General features: G+C 31.7%; 2 protein-coding genes across 3 annotated transcripts; both read left to right on the forward strand.

Moving 5' to 3' along the window:
- Window positions 1-694: 694 nt before the first annotated feature.
- On the forward strand, window positions 695-2,680 carry LOC146873121 (uncharacterized). Its single transcript, XM_085655709.1, has one exon. The coding sequence runs from the start codon at window positions 936-938 to the stop codon at window positions 2,439-2,441; it is 1,506 nt and encodes a 501-aa protein (XP_085511835.1). The 5' UTR covers window positions 695-935; the 3' UTR covers window positions 2,442-2,680.
- Window positions 2,681-3,168: 488 nt separating this feature from the next.
- Window positions 3,169-21,766, forward strand: LOC118446796 (ubiquitin carboxyl-terminal hydrolase 31). Of its 2 annotated transcripts, XM_035877882.2 has the most exons (5): window positions 3,169-4,318; window positions 17,517-17,890; window positions 18,004-19,235; window positions 19,331-19,417; window positions 19,505-21,766. In XM_035877882.2, exons 1-4 carry the CDS (start codon window positions 3,398-3,400, stop codon window positions 19,375-19,377), a joined length of 2,574 nt encoding a protein of 857 aa, XP_035733775.1. In that variant the 5' UTR covers window positions 3,169-3,397; the 3' UTR covers window positions 19,378-19,417; window positions 19,505-21,766. The 2 variants fall into 2 exon arrangements, with proteins under 2 accessions (XP_035733775.1, XP_035733774.1); XM_035877881.2 differs by having other exon boundaries at window positions 18,004-19,417; window positions 19,505-21,765.
- The last annotated feature ends 151 nt before the right edge of the window (window positions 21,767-21,917 follow it).

A 21,917-nucleotide genomic window follows, 5' to 3' on the forward strand; every position in this document is an offset into this window, starting at 1 on the left:
TTTTTTTTTTTTATTATATAATCTAAAGATATAATAAGATCTAATTTCAAGATATAAATAAAGTAAAATGTAATTATAATCGATAAAAAATAGAAGTAGAAGTAGAAGTAGAGGTAGATGGAGTATAAGAAGTAAAAGGAATAGAAATAAAAGTAGAATATATGTTACGAAAGGAGTGCTATAAGAAAAGTAATGTCAATTGATTTAGTCAAAAATTTTTTTTTTTTTTTTCTTTACAAAACTAATCAAGTAATAAGTAATTTGTGATAATTAATTTCTTTATATTATTTTTCTCTATTTATACTTCACATTTATATTTCTGGCGGGCAGACAAAGGAATATAAGTCAAATGTTTATATAATTTCTCTTTTTTTCCACTTTTTTAACTGAGATTATAATAATATATGAAAAATGAAAACTGAAAAATTTTATTTAATATAAATCATTATTTCCGAAAACAAAAAAAAGAAAAATACTTCTAAATTAAGTGTAATGCATATTTTGTAAGTCCAATAAAATGAGACATATGTTATCAATTTTCATATCCGAAATCCAACACTTGATCTTACATTGCACTTTAAATATTATAATATTTGCTTTTCCGATAAAATAATAATTCATATTTATGCACTTCTGTCCATCGACCAGAAATAAATATCTACCTTTTTTCTTTTTTTCATATTGATTTCATATTGATCGATGTGGATCGATATAAATCAAATATCGATATATATGTATCGAATGTTGATGTTACAAATCGAAATATTGTATTCTTATCGGTTAGAATGCATTTTTGTAAGCTTATTCATCGTCCAAGTATGGTTACAGGAGTGTGGTACGTTCGTAACAAAATTTGTTGATAACCATAAATCTAAAGTAAAAGTAAAAATTAATTTGTTGAACAAATTCTAACCTTAAATAATAATATTCTTACAATGGCGAGACTTCCACCGCTTAATTATTTCATGGAAAAAGAAGCAGCAAATATGGCTACAAAACGTTTTAATCTTATTCTTCAAGAAGCATTACAGGAGTACAAAAAAATATGGACGACCTATTTAGATTTTGTAAGACAATATCAAGAAGCTGATTCTAAATCATTGTCCGAAGAAAAGACTCAAATAGGAAAAAAGATAGATGAAAATAATAAATCCTCAGGAAGTATGTATTCTGAAGAACCAAATTCAACTTATTCAATAGAAAATACTCAGCAACAATCTACTTTGGATGTTCATTCTAGTATGGAATCATTGTTCGATAAGAATATATTTGAAAATGTAAGTTCAATGCCAGAAAGTCCTATATTTTTTAGAAACAAATCAAATTTTAAAAATATCAATTCTAATAGAAACATTTGTATGGATAGTTCTTCTGAAAGCATAAGTACAATAAATAATTTAAGAAACGATAATAAGCAAGAGATGTCTGATAAAACAAATTCTGTAGTTACTGAAGATTCTACGAGTAATGTTCCTTCATTATTTTTATGTAGTACTCCGACTAGAAACAAAAAATGTAATATAAGTAAAACAAAGAATGTTAAGAGGAACACACAATCCAAAACACCATTGAATAATTTAAAAATAAGAAATAATTTACGTACTATAAGAAAAGAGAAAGCATTGAACAAAACGCCTTTGCAAGTTATAAACAATATGAGCTTGACACCAAAGAATAATTCTCAAATAGATAATATTAAATTAAATACGATACCATATAACATTCAAGTCACATCGACGCCAAGTAGTAAGAAATTGAAACAAACCAAATTAGTATTTCACAAGACCAAAAAAACGATGGAGCTATCAAATAATTTAAAATCGACTGGTACTCCTGTATTAACAAAGACTGATAAATCTGCATTTAATCAGGAAACAATTTCAAAACAAAGTATATTAACCAATATAATAAGTACAAAGAAAAAGGGAATAGATGATGAACATATTGATAATATTTGTAATCAAACTGAAAAGACAGAAAGCATAATAGAAAGTGCACAAATAAAAAACGAATTGATATATCAGCAAGAATATGAAATAAATAATCAAATGGAAGTAAATGATCCATTAAACATTAGTAATGAATCACTTTCAACTTTCTTTTCAGAATATGAAAATAATATAAATCTTGATCAAAATGTTAACAATTGTAGTATTGATAAAACTTTTTTGCCTTCAGCAAAATCTGAAACTGAATCTCAGCATATCAAAAAGAAACAAACTAAAATATTGAAAACAAAGGAAAATGTGATAAATATCATTGATCTAGATGAAGCAGCAGAAAAGAGAATTAAATTATTTAAAAATAGAAGCTGCAGAGAATGCGAACAATATGGAGAAAAACAATGCTGTCATTTCAGAAATATATCGTATAAGAGAGAAACCACACCAATGGATTTTTGTATCTCTATGTCACCTGATAGTCCTTCAAGTACCACCTAGTTTTGTATATCTATTATTTATTTATAGAATTTATATTCATTTATTATAAATTGATAAATCAAATAATACATTTTTAGTATATAGTTAGTATATAGTTATACTAAAGTATTAGAATTAAATATTGTAGAAAAACTTTAATATTATGTATATTTATGTTTGTGTAAGTATAAGTATGTATATGTCAAAACCAAAGTATCTACTTGTGTAATATAATTATTCATATCTTTGTTGTACAACTAGGATCAAGTAAATTCCACACAAATTTTATTAAAATATACGATAAAAAATAATATCAAAAACTTATCCTTTCTGCATTACATTCTGTCCCAATAAACAGTCTTTAAAATATTTAAATCATCGAAACAATCACTTTACTTTGATTGGTATCATTTTTGCAATTTGCGCTACATTTTTTTATTCACGCTAAATTAGCGTGGGAAAGTTTTAAAATTTGGCGCGCATTAATTTAACCATTAATTGTTCTATTCTATTGATAAATAAACAGAAATAGAAGAACAGCGTTACCATCGAACGAACGGATTAAAAAGAGAACCTCATAAAAAGTTTCAACCACACATTGAGGTAAATGACAGATGCTCTTCTTTATCGACAGAGTAAACTGAACGTTGCTTTATAATTTCGATTTTTGTCATGTACGGCGTCGTCATCGAGAAAATTACTATTATGTATCTTGTCTATCTTGAATTGTTTATTTCGTGTCCGGGAGGGCGCTGTGAAATCGTGGAAGTCGTGCGCTGAAAGGCAAATGGCCGGTGCAGCGCGTGCGAGCGGGCTACGCGTACGACGACGAGGTGTACATCGCGGCGTATCGTTCGGTGATGTGCAACGAGTAATGTTAAGTGTACGGAACGGTCAGTGAATACCGTGTAAATAAACGTGATGCGAGGGACCTTACGTTTGAGGCCATGTAAGACCGGTCTATTGGTGGGCCGGCGATGACCACCGAAAATCCCCCGAGCGCGGTGATGAAATCCGTGTCGGAGGGCGAGCTGGGCGTGGAAGAGGTTGTTAAATCGTACGATACCAAAACCCGAGACTCTGGTTCGAAATTAAAGCGAACCTTTACGCTTCCGAGGAATTTATTACAAAGTGCCACGAGAATGTCGAAGCGTCGAATGAATAAGACTCGTGATCCCAAGGACGTCAGCAGCGCTGCCAGTGCAAAAGAAAATTCGAAGAACAACGTGCAACAGCAGCAACAACAGCAACAATATAATACGGTCGATAACAGCATGCAGCAGAACGTAGGAAGATTACACGGTGGGAATAACCAACAGGCATACCACCAAGAGAAATCTGCCAGCAAGAAAGTCTTCGTAATGTCATCCTGGAAGAAATTCATCAAGATTATGCAACACATGTCGAATGTAGGTACGCAGAACAAAAACTCTCACAGGGACGAGCTCAGTTCTAGTGCAACGGATATTCGAGTGCCACCACCGAGGCCGGCACACATTCCACCAGACAGAGTACCCGGCGTTATAGGTCTGCGCAATCACGGCAACACGTGCTTCATGAACGCCGTACTTCAGTGTCTTTCGCACACAGACATACTAGCCGAGTATTTCGTTCTCGACCAATACAAGGTCGATCTCTCGCGACGTAACAAACTTAATTCGAAGAAGTACGGTACGAAAGGTGAAATAACGGAACAGTTAGCTTTACTTCTAAAAGCAATTTGGAGTTGCCAATATGACCCAGAGATGAGCACCGCTTTTAAAAGCGTTGTTGATAAATATGGTAGCCAATACCGCGGTAATCTTCAACACGACGCCCAGGAATTCCTTCTCTGGCTTCTTGACAAGGTTCACGAGGATCTTAATCAGGCCACAAAAAAGAAGTACAAGATCATAAAGGTGAGTAAATACGACAATTATAAGGATGTTGATAATGATGATGATGATGATAATGATGATGATGATGATGATGATGATGATGATGATGATGATGATGGTGATGATGATGATGATGGTGATGATGATGGTGACGATGACGATGTCGGCGTTCGTCTTATGCCTACTTCCCCCTTCCTTCGCTAAACCTTCTTCTCCCCTTCTCTTTTCTTTTCTAAGTTCCGTTCATTCGATATCTAATACATGCCACGTTTTCTATCGTGATTCCTTTTTATTTTTCTTTCCTTATATTTTATATATTTATATATATATATATATATATATATATATAAATATATAAAATATATATATATATATATATATATATATATATATATACGTATATCTTATCATATCTTATATGAAAACGGTTCTAATTTTAGTTTTGTTTCGGACATTTCTTATCAGATCGTCCGATCGTTTCGACAAATCGATTTCATTCGTATTTCTCTTTCTATTTCTCAAACGACTTTATTCCTTTTGGCATCAATCGATTTACTCTCGACTTACACATGATCGCTTTCACGTTAAATCTCGCATGGCGCGTTGCAACGCTATTGGTCCGTTCGATAGTCGCGTGTCACACGCCGCTTTGACGCGCAAGTTTCGCGCCAAATATTTCTTTGGAAAACGAGCTGACCCGATACGATCGTATTATCGATTATTATCATATTCGATATTTCTGACAATGTACAATATAATTATATACAATATGCAATATAATTATATAGTACAAATAATTCAAGTATTTTCTAATACGTTACAAATGGTTTGTAAATGGTTTCGTAATTTTAGATAATACGATATTATGTTTTTTTTTATTTTTTTTTTTTTATTTTTTTCTTTTTTTTCTTTTGACGATAAAAAAAAACTTAAAACAAGGAAATCTTTCATATACGTTTAAAGATCGTAAAATCGATTATTATCGATATGTACGATTATGTTATTTATCCTTCACATGTTACATAGTTTCGTAATTTTAAATAATACAATATGTGTTTCAAAGAGAATGTATTATGCATTATGCATTTAAAATATTTTATAGAAAGGATGTTCGTACGATTAAAATTATGTAATTGAATGAAAGTATTGTACTTAGGAGTGAGACAACTTTTCTTAATTTTATTTCGATAATTTGTCGGTCTTTCAAATATGCGAAGGTGGATCGCGTTCATAGGTTATTTTTAAGTTATTTATGATATGGCTGCCTAAATCAACCATACTATAACTTCTTGTAATGATTGTAACCTTACGCATGGTTTTATTTATTGCTTCGAGAAACGAGAGAAGCCGGTTGGTTGGTCGTTTGTATGTGTATATGTATTTCGGAGACTGCCGAGGCCTTAACCTAAATTTGTTTCACGTTCGGAAAGTGTACGTGCTGGGATTTCCAAACGAAATTGAAGGAGATATATAAACGATTGACCAAGAAAAAAAATTATTAAGACTTATCGTATCGATCCTTCGTGCGTTTCCTTCGTGTCCTTCATGAGAGATTTTATTTTATTTTGTGTGTGTGTGTGTGTGTGTGTGTGTGTGTGTGTGTGTGTGTGTGTGTGTATGTATGTATATGTATGAGTGTGTATATGTGTTTCCTTTTTTTTTGCACTAATAAAAATAAGAATTAATAGTTAATATAGTTCTGTAATTACAAATATCTGTAGTCTAATAATTTACAATAGTTTTATAGTTATATATACATATGTGTAACTTTTTATCTTTTTTTTTTTTTTCACATTAGATAATCAAAATTCAGTTAATATAGAATTATATTATTAGTGAGTACATATGATGGCAAAGTAAGGAAAAATATTTCAAGAGAAAGATAAGATGATAAAGGTGTCATGATTAGTAATGGAATATTATCACTATAAACAATGGAATTGAACGTGAAGTAATTTTTTGCATAAAAAAATTAACATTTATTTCCTTTTTATTTTCTTTTCTTTTCTTTTTGTCTTTACTTTTTCCTTTCTCTTTTTATTTCTCTGTTTTTTTTCCTTACACCATGAGCGAAAAAAATTACTTCTTTATTTATATTATGAGTTATCACTTGGCTTCAACTTTTTCGAAACTTTCAAACGAAAATACAAGAATCCAATGTGAAAATAGTCATTAAAAAAAAAAAAAAAAAAAAAAAAAATCTTAGAAAAAGTTTTCCAATATCGTTTATATCATTGATATTCAAGCATAATTTCCATGCAGAGATTCATCAATACCTATAAATTTAAATTTGATTCGAGACTCTTTTCGAGTGGCATCACATTTAAACCTGGCATAAAATCAGGTCAAGCTTTTTATTCGTAATATATTTGTAAATGGTAAGAATCATGTTATATCCAATATGTTTTTTTTTTTTTATTTTCTTTTCTTTTTTTTTCCCCCAATAAAAGATGCAAACACAAAATAATTCTCGTTTAGGATTAGGTATGTACTTATGTACATACCTTACGTACTTACGTTATCGTTATCGTTAGCAGAAACTCTCGAATGACTCTGAATTCACGGTCGTTACGAAGCAATTAGAGCGCAAATAGAAAATTCTGTTCTTTTTTTCGATGTGTTACTAAATGCTTTTCAAAGTCAGTGGAATGTTTCTCTTCTTATTCATCTCTCTCTTTCTCTCTCTCTCTCTTTCTCCCTCTGTCTGTCTGAAACTACATTTGCAATTGAACTATAACCGAACTTCAATAAAGGGGGATAATGTTATACAATTTTATGCAATTTTATGAACTTTTACCTGAAACTTCGAATATACATGTACGTATGTATATAACTTATAAAAATTATATTTCAACTTTGTGATATAAAACTCATCTAAATGATATTTTTCTAAGGGATCCTTTAGATCTATAACTAAATAAAACTTAAAAAAAATTATAGATTTTTACTCCTAACTTCGATCATTATTAATCGCTTATTTTCGAAACATTTTGTCCTTATAAATATTAAAGTTCATGCTACGAAGCGATTAATTAATGCGATTTTCGTAAAACCTATCATTCAGACAAACTCTGATGACGTCAATTCAGAAAAAACATTACTTTTTCCTCAGCTGATCATCATTCTTGATGTGTCTTCTTTCGATTGTACTCATTGACACAAGTGAATCAATATGTATTTTCATAATCGTTCTCGATAAATTTGTAAATTATGTCCATCGCGCTTTCTTTTGATTAACACGTTATCTTTCTTCGATTTCTTTTTTTCTTTTTATCTATCTCTCTGTCTTTTTCTCTCTCTTCCTCTCAAAAAACAAAAAAAAACAAAAAAAGAAAAAGAAAAACAGAAAAAAAAGATAAATATTACACATCTCACGTTCGAGTAATACTAATGTCCAATCATTATTTTTGTAATACTCATGTCCAATCATTCTTTTTTATATATTCTTTCTGTTATTTTTACAACACAATAGCCGTAGTTACATCAATATAGATGAGGTAAGAACTCGAGAGGAATGACTGCAAATAAGAAATGACTCATCGTTCCTTATCGAATAAAAACAATTGCTTTTCCATGTAATTATATATTGAATGGCCGAGGCTAATTACTTTTCTGACTTGACTGTAAAGTAAATCCACTGTTGTCCATGTATCTTCTCCGAAATTTAAGATTTTCGCGCGTCTTACGGAAGAACGTACGAAAATATACGGAAACAGACGACAATTTCGCGCGGGAAAAATTTGAATTTTTCACAAACGTCCTTGGCTTACAATATGTTTTTATGATTTACATTCGATATCAATCATTTAAAGTTCGTCTATAATATTTTCTTTTTCTCTTTCATAAAATTTATCCGTATTACGTACAAGTATATTTTGTATTTAATATCTATATCTTATCGCATATTTCTTGCTTATTAGAATTGTTTGTTGAGTTTTAGATAAGAGAGCATTCTTTACAAATGAAATCGATAATCCTGATCGAGAAGCGACAATGAATTTTCACGATAATCTTTCATCCACATATTCTTATTATATTATTTGCCTATCTATTTCAATTCTATTTATTTATTTATTTTTTTTTCCTTTCGTCTTCGTTCTCATTCAGGTTGCACACAAGACGTTATCACAAATCGTTCCAACTTTCAACAACGTAGTCAGCCAGCTGAGCGAATCAAAGCTTTCTAACGCTTTCAAAATAAAGAAACCGAGATGCTCGCACCTTTCTTTCACTGGCTGCTTTGCTCCACTGATTTGGAAAGTCATAAACATATATATATATACTTATATATCGACCGTGTGTGTGTATATATGTATGAGTTACGTGGTTTTTTTTTGATGAGGAGAAAAATACTTATTGATAATTAAGAATGAAGATATTTTTATTTGTTTGTTTGTTTGTTTTTTTTTTGTGTAAGAGAAAGATAAGGAAAATTGATTTGTTATTATGTGAATAACGTTAGATAATCAAAACAATAGATTAGAATGGGGAAAAAATCGATGTTTTTACAACAGAGATCACGTGATCCACTTAAATTCCGAGATCCGTTTCTTGCGTGATACAAGAACGCGAAAGGAGTGATAATGAGAACCAAGTAGATGGATATACTCGAGCACGTGCCAAAGGAGTAATATGCTGACCTTGCGATAAGATCGTTATCTTCACTTTTAAAATTAGGATACTATCTTAACGAAGTTCCGAGATGCTGTCGCTGCTATTCTTTAATAGAAAGAAATGAAAAAGAAATAAAGAGACAAAGTAATTTAGATTAGAAACAAAATGTTATAATAATTATAAATTTTTTTTTTCTTTTCTTTTTTAAAGTGGTATGCCTGTATCACTAGTCGTGTTTAGTCCCTAAGATTGAAATCAGTTAACATTGTTCACTCGTTAAAATAATTTCGTAAAACAGATACATATATTTGCGAAATATAAAACGATCTCAGAATGCTCGAGCTCTAAAATATATTACTAATTTTGTTTTATTAGGTGTGTTTGAACTTACAAGCCCAAATGCAAAATAAACACATTTATCGGAAGTTCTTAAACAAATATGCCATTAGAAAATAATTAAACTTAGATTAGAATGGTATCCGAAACACATTTATCTAAGAAAAAAATAAATTGTGAACGAGATAACTGTTTTCCGTCTTAAAGATGGAACACGTTGTAAAATTTATTTTACATTTTATTTCTTCGAAAATACCTGTTATAGTTCTATAGTAATGGAAAACGATTTGACCGAGATTTCACAGAGTACCGATAAATGATGTGCACCGTTTCAGATTCAACTTCAGCCTTCCTCCTCTTTCTAACTCTGACTCTAATTCTCCACACTCGGTATTTTACGTTTCTTTGAAAATACGACGGATGCATAGCGAATGTGTTGTGTTACATCATCGTTGCCGTAACAGAAGATTTACAGTTTATGCAGAGTCGATCTTAAATCAACAACATTATTATTTATTTATTTTTTTCTAAAGACTTTAATGCGGCCATTTTGTGCTTCTAAAGGAAGTTCTCTCTTAAGTAATCATGAATTTATTTTTATAACATTCGTTAGATGATTGTCTCTCTTCAATTTATAAATATTATTTTTTTTTCTTTTCCTTTCTTTTTACTTGGTATTCGTGCGTATATTAATTTATCTACTTTATTTTACGTAATAAAACCAAGGTCAGTCATGACTTATCGCGAAGTCACATAAATAAAGATTTGTTGTTTTTTTTATTTTTTTTTCCTATTTTAAGAATAACTTGCATTTAATATAGTATGAAAACTATGTTGTTTCAGGAACTCTCTTCTTCGACAATAAGAAGTAACCATTAATAGTGCTCTCCCGTTACGGTTACTTATGTAACGTGGTAAAATGAGCAGCTTGCTGCTTCCAATATGCTCGGCCTCTAATCGAATTATGTCTCTCTCTCTCTCTCTCTCTCTCTCTCTCTCTCTCTCTCTCTCTCTCTCTCTCTCTCTCTCTCTCTCTCTCTCTCTCTCTCTCTCTCTATCGCTGTTTGTCTCGTCATTTTGTTGAGTAAAGAGAAAGAGAATATGGTATTTGGTATGATTCATTCGAGAGATATCTGTCGATGAAAAATATCATTGAATTCGTTGCACAAAGTTTCATATTCGGAAAAAACCAAATTATTGAGATTCTTTTCCTCTTTTTTTTTCTTTTTTTTTTTTTTGTTTTTTGTTCTCTGTTTTTTCTTTCTTTCTTTTTTTCTATTCCTCTCAATAATATTAGAAATGTTTGATATTATTCGATTGCGAAAACAAATCATGAACAAAACGTTCGATGATCATAGCATAATTGTCGGAATATTTCTCGACGTTTATTGTTCTTTTATTTCGAAATATCTCCGATGATAAATCGTGTACTTTGTTCGGTATACTTGTTAAGATATATCTAAGAAATATGTTATACCACTGAACTTGCAATCCTCCGTGAACGGAAGAAAATCCGTTGCATCGTCGATAAATCCGAGACACGTCAATTTGCGATTGGACTCTCTTTCTCGATTGACCTTGAAAGCTATACATGTGTGTTTGTGTATCTGGCTTGGCTATGAGCGTGCGAGCATGTGTATGTATGTATTAATATATGCATGTGTATATGTACGCGTTCTTCTTTCATGTATCAAGCATATACCACTTGATGAGACACAGCTGTGTTAACGTTATTTTTATCTTTTCTTTTTGTCCTTTTTTATATATATAATATATAATATATCAGTATATGTAATCGAATTTAATTAAAAAGAAAAAAGAAAAGAAGAAAAATATTAATTCATCGAGAAGAAAGATCAGCGATTGAATTTGTTCATCAAGTTTGAACAAATGTTGACCAAGTAATTTGATTTTTAATAAAAGTAAAAAATCGTATCGTTTGAGTCGAACTTAATTTTGCGCTAACACACTCGCATATATATATATATGTTGAAAGAGATAATATCGAGTATTGACGAATAAAAAAACAGAATAAAAAAGAATATACGATTAAATGATAAACGTGTGAAGATTCGAGAAGAACAACGAGGAAGAGAAGTTGGATAGTAACGTTTATGTTGTACCGATTGTGTTCACTGGCGCCAGTAGCGTAACAAGGCCTTGAATGGGGCCATCGAGTAATCCTCTTTCAAATTGCAGTCTTTCAATTGTGTGTGTGTGTGTGTGTGTGTGTGTGTGTGTGTATGTGTATGTGTATGTATGTATGTATGTATATGTATATGTATATGTATATGTATATGTATATGTATATGTATATGTATATGTATATGTATATATATTATCATTGAAGCCTTCAATTGTACCGTATTTCGTCATGTGACTTACTATGATTTCTTTTTATTTTATTGTTGCATTTTCCCTTAATAATTGCCTCCGTTTTTTTGTTAGTAATAATAATAATAAGAAATTAATGTAATATCTAAAAATCGATAAGAAAGTTAAATTAAGAAAAATTTATGAAAAATCTGTAGTATTTTTATTATTATTTAATATATATATTTTTTTTTTTTTTTATTATTAAAATTTTAATACACTTAAAAAAAGAATAAAAGAAGTAGAAAAAGCTGCGTAGAAAAATTATTGAAGATCGATAAATCGAACGATTCTACAAATTAGGCGGGAAAATTTGAATTCATTTGCAAAAATTATTATTCATTTCCAAGAGGTATGCATGCAAATAAGTTTGCTCATGTAAGACCTTCGATTTCTTTTCTCAAAGTCTTCTCTCGTTTGATCATACACACCGTCGGAGAGAACGTTTGAATATTGATCGGGACGTTTGTATAAAAAATGAAGTTTCTTTTGCGTATAGGACCTTCGATGCGAAGAGTTGACTTCTTTACTTCCTTTTATAATACAGGTTGAATCAAAAGTTCATAGGTGAATTTTAAAAGACGATTACATTTTTGCGAGACTTTAGGCTAATTTTTCCTTTTTTTTTTTTTTTTTTTTTTTTTTACCTTTCAAATTATAAAAATACAAATCGAAGAATTTTCGGCCCATCTCGTATAAAATGTATTCACTTTAAATCTCATCGTGCGAATAACTATAATTATGCGTAGAAGAGTTAAGGCAAGCAAGAAAGACATGTCTCCATCGTTCACGCTTCGAAGAATTTCTGGTTACGGTCGTCTCGCTTCTGCTAGCACGACCTTCATCGTCTTGTTTGTAGTGTTGAATCATATCATCTCGTTGTATTAATTATCCTCGACTTGTACTAATTATCCTTACGAGGATATTCCCTACAAAACATATCATTCATAACCTTCTTTATATATTTGATTTACTGTAGACGCGAAAAAAGAATATTGTTTATCAATATTTGTATATAAATCTCTTTTTTAAGACATTGCACACTATGACCCATTGTCAATGTTATTTGTTGTCTGTTATTTCTTTTTTTTTTCTTTTTTTTTTTTTTTATTTATTTATTTTTTTTCCCCCTTATTATTAATGTGTTTTCGTTTTATTGCAAAAGCATATTCATTAGAATATGATAAAAGTCACAAAAGAATTATTTGATAATACAATCCTATATTGAACGTGGACGATTTCAAGAAGTAAACGTTTGAGTGGTGCCATCTGTTTATTAATTTCTTTATTTATTGATAACAAATACACCTACACACACACACACACACGCGTGATATAAAAGTTAGTTTCTTTTGAATTTTAAATGCAATTGAATAGTGAATGGGTGGACGTCGTGTGGATTTTGCAAAGAGAAAGATTGAAAACAAAAATGAAAGAAGTATTATAGAGAGGGTTGAAGGGAGGCAGTGCGGAGGGGAAAGGGGGGAAACTTTCAACATTATTTTATATACATACTACATATACTACGCTCCTCCTTCTTCCGCACTTTCAAATTCCGGACGTTCGTTTACATGTTCGTCCGTTGTTCCTGTTTGTTGTGTGGCGGTTGCGTTTGTCGGTTCGAAAGAGTTTAATTTAAAGTTATGAATCGAATGTGGGGGAACGATGATCGAGGAGGAGTTACGTAAAAGTATGTTTATTGCGAGCTTGAAAGTTCCTGTCTTTTGTTTTGCGATATAACGCCCGCAAAATTCAAGATTGAGTTTTCTATCTATCTGTTTGTCTGTCTGTCTGTCTGTCTGTCTCTCTCTCTCTCTCTCTTTTTTTGTCTCTCTCTTTTTTTTTCTTTTTCTCTTTCTCTTTCTCTTTTTCTCTCTCTCTCTCTTTCTCTCTTACTCTTTCGTTTGCAAACTTGTTGCGCCTTTTATCACGCCATCAACAGGTCCTACGAAACTACATATTTACGATCGTCATTTTTCCGCACTTAAAAATGAACTTATTAAAGTAATTAATACGAATTATGTACGGTATTTTCTTGTAAATATCGATCATAAATTATCGTGAAAAATTCTTTGAAATTTAATAACTTTTAATAATTTAAAAATAATAAATTTTTCGAACGATTCCAATTAATTTTGTAAGATTATCAATCGAATATCGTGTATATATGTATATATATTGGTTTAGATAAGAATATATTATATCAATATATTATATATATATATATATATATATATATATAATTAATATATAAAATAATTATGTTAAACGTAAAATGTGTGTGTGTGTGTGTAAAACAAAAAAAATATTGTATGTAGTTCAATCTTGCTTACCAAAGATCGGTACGCGTGCACCGACATGACATTGGTTAATTGTAAACTACGAATTGCGACGAGCAGTTACATCGTGTGTAAGCATTGAAAATGATTTCCTGCAACTGACTCGTTGATACTTCCTGTCGGCGATGGTACATGCCGCAATTACACTCGTCTCCTCCCATTGCTTTTTTCCTCTCCTTTTTTCTTTTTTCTTTTTTTTTTTGTCCCCTATACATCGGAAAATTGCATTCTGCGGAAACGCACGAATATTTTCACGAACGTGATACTTCCATTGAATATACAAAAGGATTCTCTCTTTCTAGCATATGATTTTTCATTTGTCAAAAGGGAAAAAAAGAAGATGAGTGTAATACTCATGATTTCCGAAATTCTAAACTCGATGGAAGGTTGGAAGAAAAAAAAAAAAAGAAAATGAAAGTAAGAAGAAGACGTCGTCGTCGTTGTTGAAATGTCACCTGTTAGCCATGACCTTCGTTCTGGATGTTAGAACGAGATATGACGTGGGCTTCCGTCTTGCGGATATTACGTTCCTGGTGTATGACTGCTCCATAGAAATACAAGTAGACTCTGGAAAGCAGGACAGGCAGGCTCTATTCGTGAAGGTCATGGAAACTTAGCCTCGGTCAGACTCTTTTGATTTGATTAAAGGAAGCCAACGCGTGTATCGTACGTGGCTATAGATAGATCCATAGATAAATAGATAAATAGTTAGATAGATAGAGTCCTCTTCTTTAACTAAGTAGTATGTTATAATAGTATGTACCGTGTTCGTTCGTTGTCGTCGGCATGTACTACGATATCGCGGGGTTTACGACCGTCTCGTCTACAGCCTTCGCTTCTCCGTACCACCTATCTACATAACTATGATTCCTACTGGCATCTACTATTGAGATCAACGCACGCGTTCTCTCTTCTATTTTAAAACGAATTCTACGAATGCTAAATGCCTTACCACGTTGAATACATTTAGAGACGATCTAGCAAATGTATACATCTTTTCAAAGTTTATCAAAACTCGATATATGTCGCTTTGTTTAGTTTACATTTGAAATAGATTACTTAGTTAAATTTATGCAGAAGTTGAATTGCTGATCGTCTTCAACATTTTATTATTAGAAATGTCTCTCTCTCTCTCTCTCACTCTCTCTCTCTTTCTCTTTCTCTTTCTCTCTTTCATCCAATTTCAAACGTAACAGTTTCGTTGACCTCATGCATTTCTCTTGAATCTTTCAATGTAGACTCAACCAAGACCGTGCCCGCCATTGACTAAATCTACCAAAGATTATTTCTTTATCTCAAACTTAAATTTTTTTCTGTTTCCCCCCTCATCCCTATAATTTCTTCAACTCATTAACTATCCAGGTCATATAGAATGGGTACGAGCAAATAAAATATTGTTTGCGTTTCGTCTCGAGTCGTTTTATCGATTTGACGCACGATTTTCTTATGTTCTTGTATTTCTAATTAAACGATAAGGAGATATCTCGCTAATGACGCAGATATCTACAATGGGTTGTTTCGATGGGCTCATAAGATGATGTTATATATGTTTTGTTTGTCTTAAAAAGAGAATATTATATCTGCGATTATTCGTAAAAATTGACTTTTAATTAAAGTGGAAAGAAAAGAACAAAGAAGTGAAGAGAAAATACATTCCATAACCGTAATATATATTTTAACGTAGATAGAACATTTAAATCATAAAAAGAAACATCTGTGAATCATAAAGAATATGTGTTATAAATATTGATGAGGCCAATGCTAATGAATAAATTGACGTTGCCTGCAAAATTCAAGTTTGTCGTGCTAAACGTGCCGTAATTACGATCTCCATATTTTGTTGACCAACGAAAAAAAGCACGTATATATATATTCGTAGTTCGTGATTAAATATCACGTTTTAGTAATTATAGCTACGATTAAGATCAATATCGGACGATTCATTTATTTTATTTTTTTTATTCTTTTCTTTTTTTTTTTATTTTGTTATTTTTTCTTTTTTTTCTTCTGTAAACAAAGAAGAATTTCTCGAACAAACGAAACGTCTTGTTGGTTTTTTCTTTCTTTCTTTCTTTCTTTCTTTTTCTTTTTTCTTGTTCTTATCGTCGTCGTTCAACTTCCTCAAGAAATATACCGAAGAAATCCTTAGGATTTTTGTGTACGTACGCGACTATGTAAGCACAACGTAGTTTCAATAACGTGGGTTTGTTCTTCCGTTTTCTCCATCTCGAAGAAATTTTCTCGTAGGCAGTAGGAGGAGTAACTCCTCGCATTCGAGGAAGCGTAGATCTTCTCTTCATCTCGTGTAGTCTCTCCCAGACAAAAAATAAAAAAAAAAAATAAAAAAAAAAAAAGAACGAAAGAAAGAAAGAGAGAAAGAAAAAGAATATCCTTCCGGCGAGACAGTCTCTATAAATAGGAGTTCTAGAAATAGTCTTTCGCTTTATTTTCATTTTCGAACTATTATAGCCAACGAACGTGCGCGCGCTTAGGGTACGTGTTACTTCCTCTAATCTTGTGAAAACTAAATGATAAAATAAATAATGTGTCGAGCGTGTTCTTCCAAAAATGGACTTCTTTTCGCTCGAAATAACAAAGATAAAAAATATTGGTTTAAATTCTGTCAGATTTAGAAGATTACAGACGAAAATAATAGAAAAGAAAAGCGTAATGGTATTTAAAGTACGGGATGTAAAATCCAAGAATATCGTATTTTAAGACCAAAGATGTTAATTTATATTGGTAATTCGCCGATGAACATTCTCAAGGATCAAATATTCTCATCAGAGAGTTTTCAAATACTTAAACGATTATTTAAAATAAATTGAAATAAAGAATACAAAAGGCAAGAAAAACATAAATATAAACCTCTTATAGTAAAATAAATTCTTACGAAATAATATTGACGAAAGAATTCAATGATGACTAACAGCGTTGAAAACATTCCATAAAGGCATCTGGTGACAAAAAATGCAGACAAAACTTCTCGCCAAACAATTTATTTATATTTCATACTACTATATGTTTACTTTTACCCGGCTATAAAAACTTTTTCCTTGATGACCATTCTAGGGTGGAGTCGTAATAATAATTCCAGGATTCAAACTATATATTTAGAACTTAAGTAATTTGCTACTAAGAAACGCAGTAGAAATTTTTTTTTCTTTTTTTCTTTTTTCTTTTTTTTTTTTTTTTTTTTAATTTCACACTTGCATTGACTTTTGAATGATTTATCGAGAGTTGCAGTATTACATAAATAATTGAACTTATGTAATTGTAATTTGCATATTGTATCATTTATTGTTCACTGACATCTTACATCACTCTCGGTAGTAAATTATTCTTTTAAAACAAAAAGAGTTTAAACTTCCTTGGGTTAAACTGTGGTTATTGTTAGACACACCGTGTAAGCAAACATGTCGAACACGAAACACTTCAAGTACACTGGATCGAATTCTGTCACAATTTGATTTATTATTATTATATTATTTTCTATTTATCTTTAAAGATTAATTATTCATCTCATTGACGATTATCTTTGTCTTTTTTGTTCTTAGAATTCCTTTGGCAGACCCGACGAGATCGTAGCTGCTGAAACATTAGCGAATCACAATCGCTGTAACAATTCCTTCGTTCACGACGTATTCCAGGCACAATTTCGATCTAGTCTTACGTGTCCGAGGTGTCATCGGCAATCAAACACGTTTGATCCGTTCCTTTGCGTGTCAGTACCTGTCCCACAAAATCATCGACAGATGAGTCTCTTTGTGAACGTTCTCTACACATCTCAACAGCCACGACAAGTTAGGATTGGCGTCACCGTGAATCAAGCTGCAAACGTGAGGGAACTCAGAGAAATTTTAGCAAGTGACACCGGCATTGAAGAGAATCATATGTTGCTGACTGAAGTTCATGACGAAGGATTTCACAGGTACCGTTATCTTCATTGTTATCTTTTCTTTTTTCTTGTTTTCTTTTTCTTGTTATATACTTGTCTTTTATCATTATATGTTAAGTTTTATATTTGTTTTTCTGTTTCATTAGGACATTCTCTGACTGTCAACCATTGTCTGTGATCACAGAAAACGATCCCCTTTACTGTATAGAACTACCACAGTTGAAAGAGCCAACTGAACAGGCATACATTTTACTGGTATGGATCAACGTTCTCGTAAAGGGTGATTTGAGGCAACGCTTTGGTAGCCCTTACACAATGCAAGTTTCTCGCGAAACGTCTTACGAAGATCTTCAAAAACTTTTACTCAAGGAAATGCATAGTACCTTGACCGACGATGTTTTAACATCCAGCCAAAATCCAGGACTATTCAACATTCGAGTAGCTGATCCAGCAGCGACACCTATTCAAGACGAACATCCTTGCATCGATCCTTGCGTCGAACATCCACTTTATACGGAACAAATCGAACAAGCATTGGCACTCTGTGCCGATGATTCCGGTCCACAGCACGTGAAACTAATTCTCGAGTGGGATGAGGCTACGAAGAATAATATCATTCAAGATGACAGTGATCAAATCGAAGAGCACGCCAGTGTCAAGCAATTAAAGACTAATTCTGAGTTAGGTGGAGCGGTTACGTTGGAAGAATGTTTTGATCTTTATACGAGAGCGGAGACGTTAGGAGCCGAAGATGCCTGGCATTGTCCTTATTGTAATAAGAAACAAGAAGTCGTGAAGAAGTTAGGACTTTGGACCTTACCTGATATCTTAGTAATACATCTGAAAAGATTTCGTCAACAATCCAAACAGAGATCGACGTCGAAATTGACAATGCTCGTAGATTTCCCTCTTTATGGTTTTGACATGACTCCTCATCTTGCTCATAACGGAGTACAAACACATAATAACGTTCCTACACTTGGCGGCTTGGGTTGGTCTCCATGGAAAAAGCCAAGACCACGACAACAAAGTATTTCTAAATATGATGAGAATGTATATGATCTCTACGCTATTTGTAATCACCATGGCCAAGATCTTCAGGGTGGCCATTATACAGCATTTTGTAGAAATCCATACGACACTCAATGGTATTGCTTCGATGATACAAGAGTCGAAGCTGTAAACGATACTAATCTTATCACGAATGCAGCTTACATGTTGTTTTATCAACGAAGAGGTTTGACTAGTAACTCTACTGGAAATTCCTCAGCGGCCTCCACAAGTTCGGCGGGCTCGGGTCTTGACCATTGGGTTTCTAAGATGCCACCGTTTTATTTTAATAATAAAACTAGTTGTAACGTCACAAATAATAAGCAAAGTAAGTCGCAGGAAATATTGTGCCAGGAAAAAATTGTTGAAGAGAAGAATATGAATAATTTTAATAGAGGCTCTCGTAATTATGCAACTCTACAGCCAAAGAAGCGAAACGTGGCAACCGAAACGGATGCTGGACATATTGATCATTGCTCGGACGACGAAGCTCCTTGTAGAAGAGAATGGGTAAGTACATAAGTTGTATATTTTTATAATTTTATTATAATCCTTTAACAACCGCATATGTCTAACAAATATTCGTTTCGTTTTCAGGCTTCACCAAAACCCGTAAGAAAAACGTCTTCTATCACTTTGACGCCTCATGTACCAGTAGCAATAATTCAAAATGCCAATAGTAATCCAGATACAACGGTGATACACGAATCAACATTGTAACACACAATGTAAGCCAGATTTTGTCTGGCTCGAGCGTCGCTCAATGTTCAGTGCCTGGAATGTTGTATGCTCATGAGTTTCATTAGAAGACGATGATATAATGAAGGACAATTTGATAGAACTTAATAAATCGTTGTTGAAAGAGTGTTCGAGATAGATATTCTAGATGATGAACACTATTAATCTTTCACTTTGAATTTATATACAATGCTTTTTCGTACAGAAGTTGCGAAAACCATGAGGGATCTCAAGAGTTCTGCTCTTCTTTTTTGATGTTATTTCTACAATCTATATAAAGAATTTGAAAAAAAAGAGTGTGATTTTTTCAAATGGACAAAATTTCAAGCATTAGTGATTTTTGTATTTATAATAATGTTTGTATACAGTTCGCGTGAAATGTATTATATACGATGTAGTTATTATTAGGGTAATTTTTCAAAACAGATATTATATATCGCGTGTCAAGAACTGCAACAACCACAAGAAGATAAAAAAAAAAATAAAATAAATCCCTCATATAAGTCATTTACCATTTATATTTAGATTTTCAATACGTTAGATAATAGAAACACATATATGTCCATAAAGGATAAAGAAAAAACTTTACCCAACAAAATTTCATTTAACTTCGAGTCGCAACACATGTGATAGTCATAAACGCGTGATCACGTGTATGATAATCTCATATCACGTTATTGTAAAATGAAAATTTGACAATAAGAGGATTCTGTGTGCCACAGGATTCGTTTATTACGATAACTTAATTTCATACTAAATCTTTCCTGGACATAATGTGTAAATCGCTGAACATTGCTTTTGAGTCTGTGCTTAGCTGTAATATTTATATTATATTTGTAACATCCACTAGTGGCCTTAACTCTGTAATTAACTATCGATACATCCATTATTTGCAATTACATAAACGTAATCAATTTCTCTGAGAATTTTATATTAGATATCTTTAGATTATTTTATTAAAACTATTAGGCCGTTATTAAACTTTAATATTATTTTGCCGATAGGCCATTTATAACATCAATATCATTTTGCCGATGTATTCGTCGTTTATCGAGATATATTTTATACTTCCGGTCACAATTCGAGTTCTTCCAACGACTGGCCAAACAACCACAAGTATCAATTATCTCTAAAGAAAGTAATTCTCGGCAAGATAGCTATTTTCTCTCCGGACGGCATTATAATCATTTCTTTTATATCTAGTTATTTTTATTCTTTCATTATTTAAAAATACTCTGTCCTCCTGTTTTTAAAGATCATTCCAGATAGTCGTTTAGTACGGAGCAAAGGAGAGTAAAAATCATGAAAGTGAGAGAAAGATTTATATATATGTGTATATATATATATATATATATATTTATTATATATATATATATTAAAATATATGTATATGTATGTAGGTGTGTGTATATGCGCGCATGTTATTACAGATTCGTATATTCACACACGCGCGTTGCTATAGCGAGTGAAAAATATTTAAGTTATTTTAAAATAACATTTATTACTAGTCACACGTATCGTGGACAAAGGCAGCAAATACGCGAGCCAATTGTGTAGAAAAATTAAGAAAAAAGTATGTACGAAGAAAAATTTATTCAGAAATGAAACAATGAGATCGACTATTGCTATCTATAATTATTATGATTTTAGAAGTTGTGTATTCATGTTAACCGACTGAGGGATATTTATAATTATTCATATTATTGCTATAATTTTGTTAAAATAAATAGAGAATGTATATGTACAGTAGGTATGCCATTCCATTCTAAGCACGTTATATTTTTCTGCGTTCTACAATTTATCTTAAACTCTTAATACACCTTCCACTTCTATAGAAGCAACCTTAGCACGATTATCACACGATTAATGAAAAGAAACTTGTGCTTTCTTTCGATAATTTGTTATGGAATTGCGATTCTTCTTCATACATTCGAATATGTCTCGCGAGAAAATGAAAACAAATAATTGCATATCCATGCGGAATGAAAGGATGAGACGGCAATGAATCAACCAAATTTTTCGCTAGTCTAATGTTTTCCTGGTATAGACTGTGACAAAATAAAATGCGAATTCGTTAAGAGATGAGTTGAAAATAAAAATCAGATGAAGAAAATGTACTGTCTTATATTTCTACGTCTACGAACAAACACATAAACATATCCTGACAATTAAAATTCTTACGTATTATATTTAATTTTGAAAAAGAATAAACAAAAAAGAAAAGGACAAAAGAACATTATTCAAAATATACAAAACAGTAGTGTACGTATAA

The sequence above is a fragment of the Vespa mandarinia genome, chromosome 3, assembly GCF_050613455.1.
Source record: "Vespa mandarinia isolate Hongniang chromosome 3, ASM5061345v1, whole genome shotgun sequence".
Classification (NCBI taxonomy): Eukaryota; Metazoa; Arthropoda; class Insecta; order Hymenoptera; family Vespidae; genus Vespa; species Vespa mandarinia.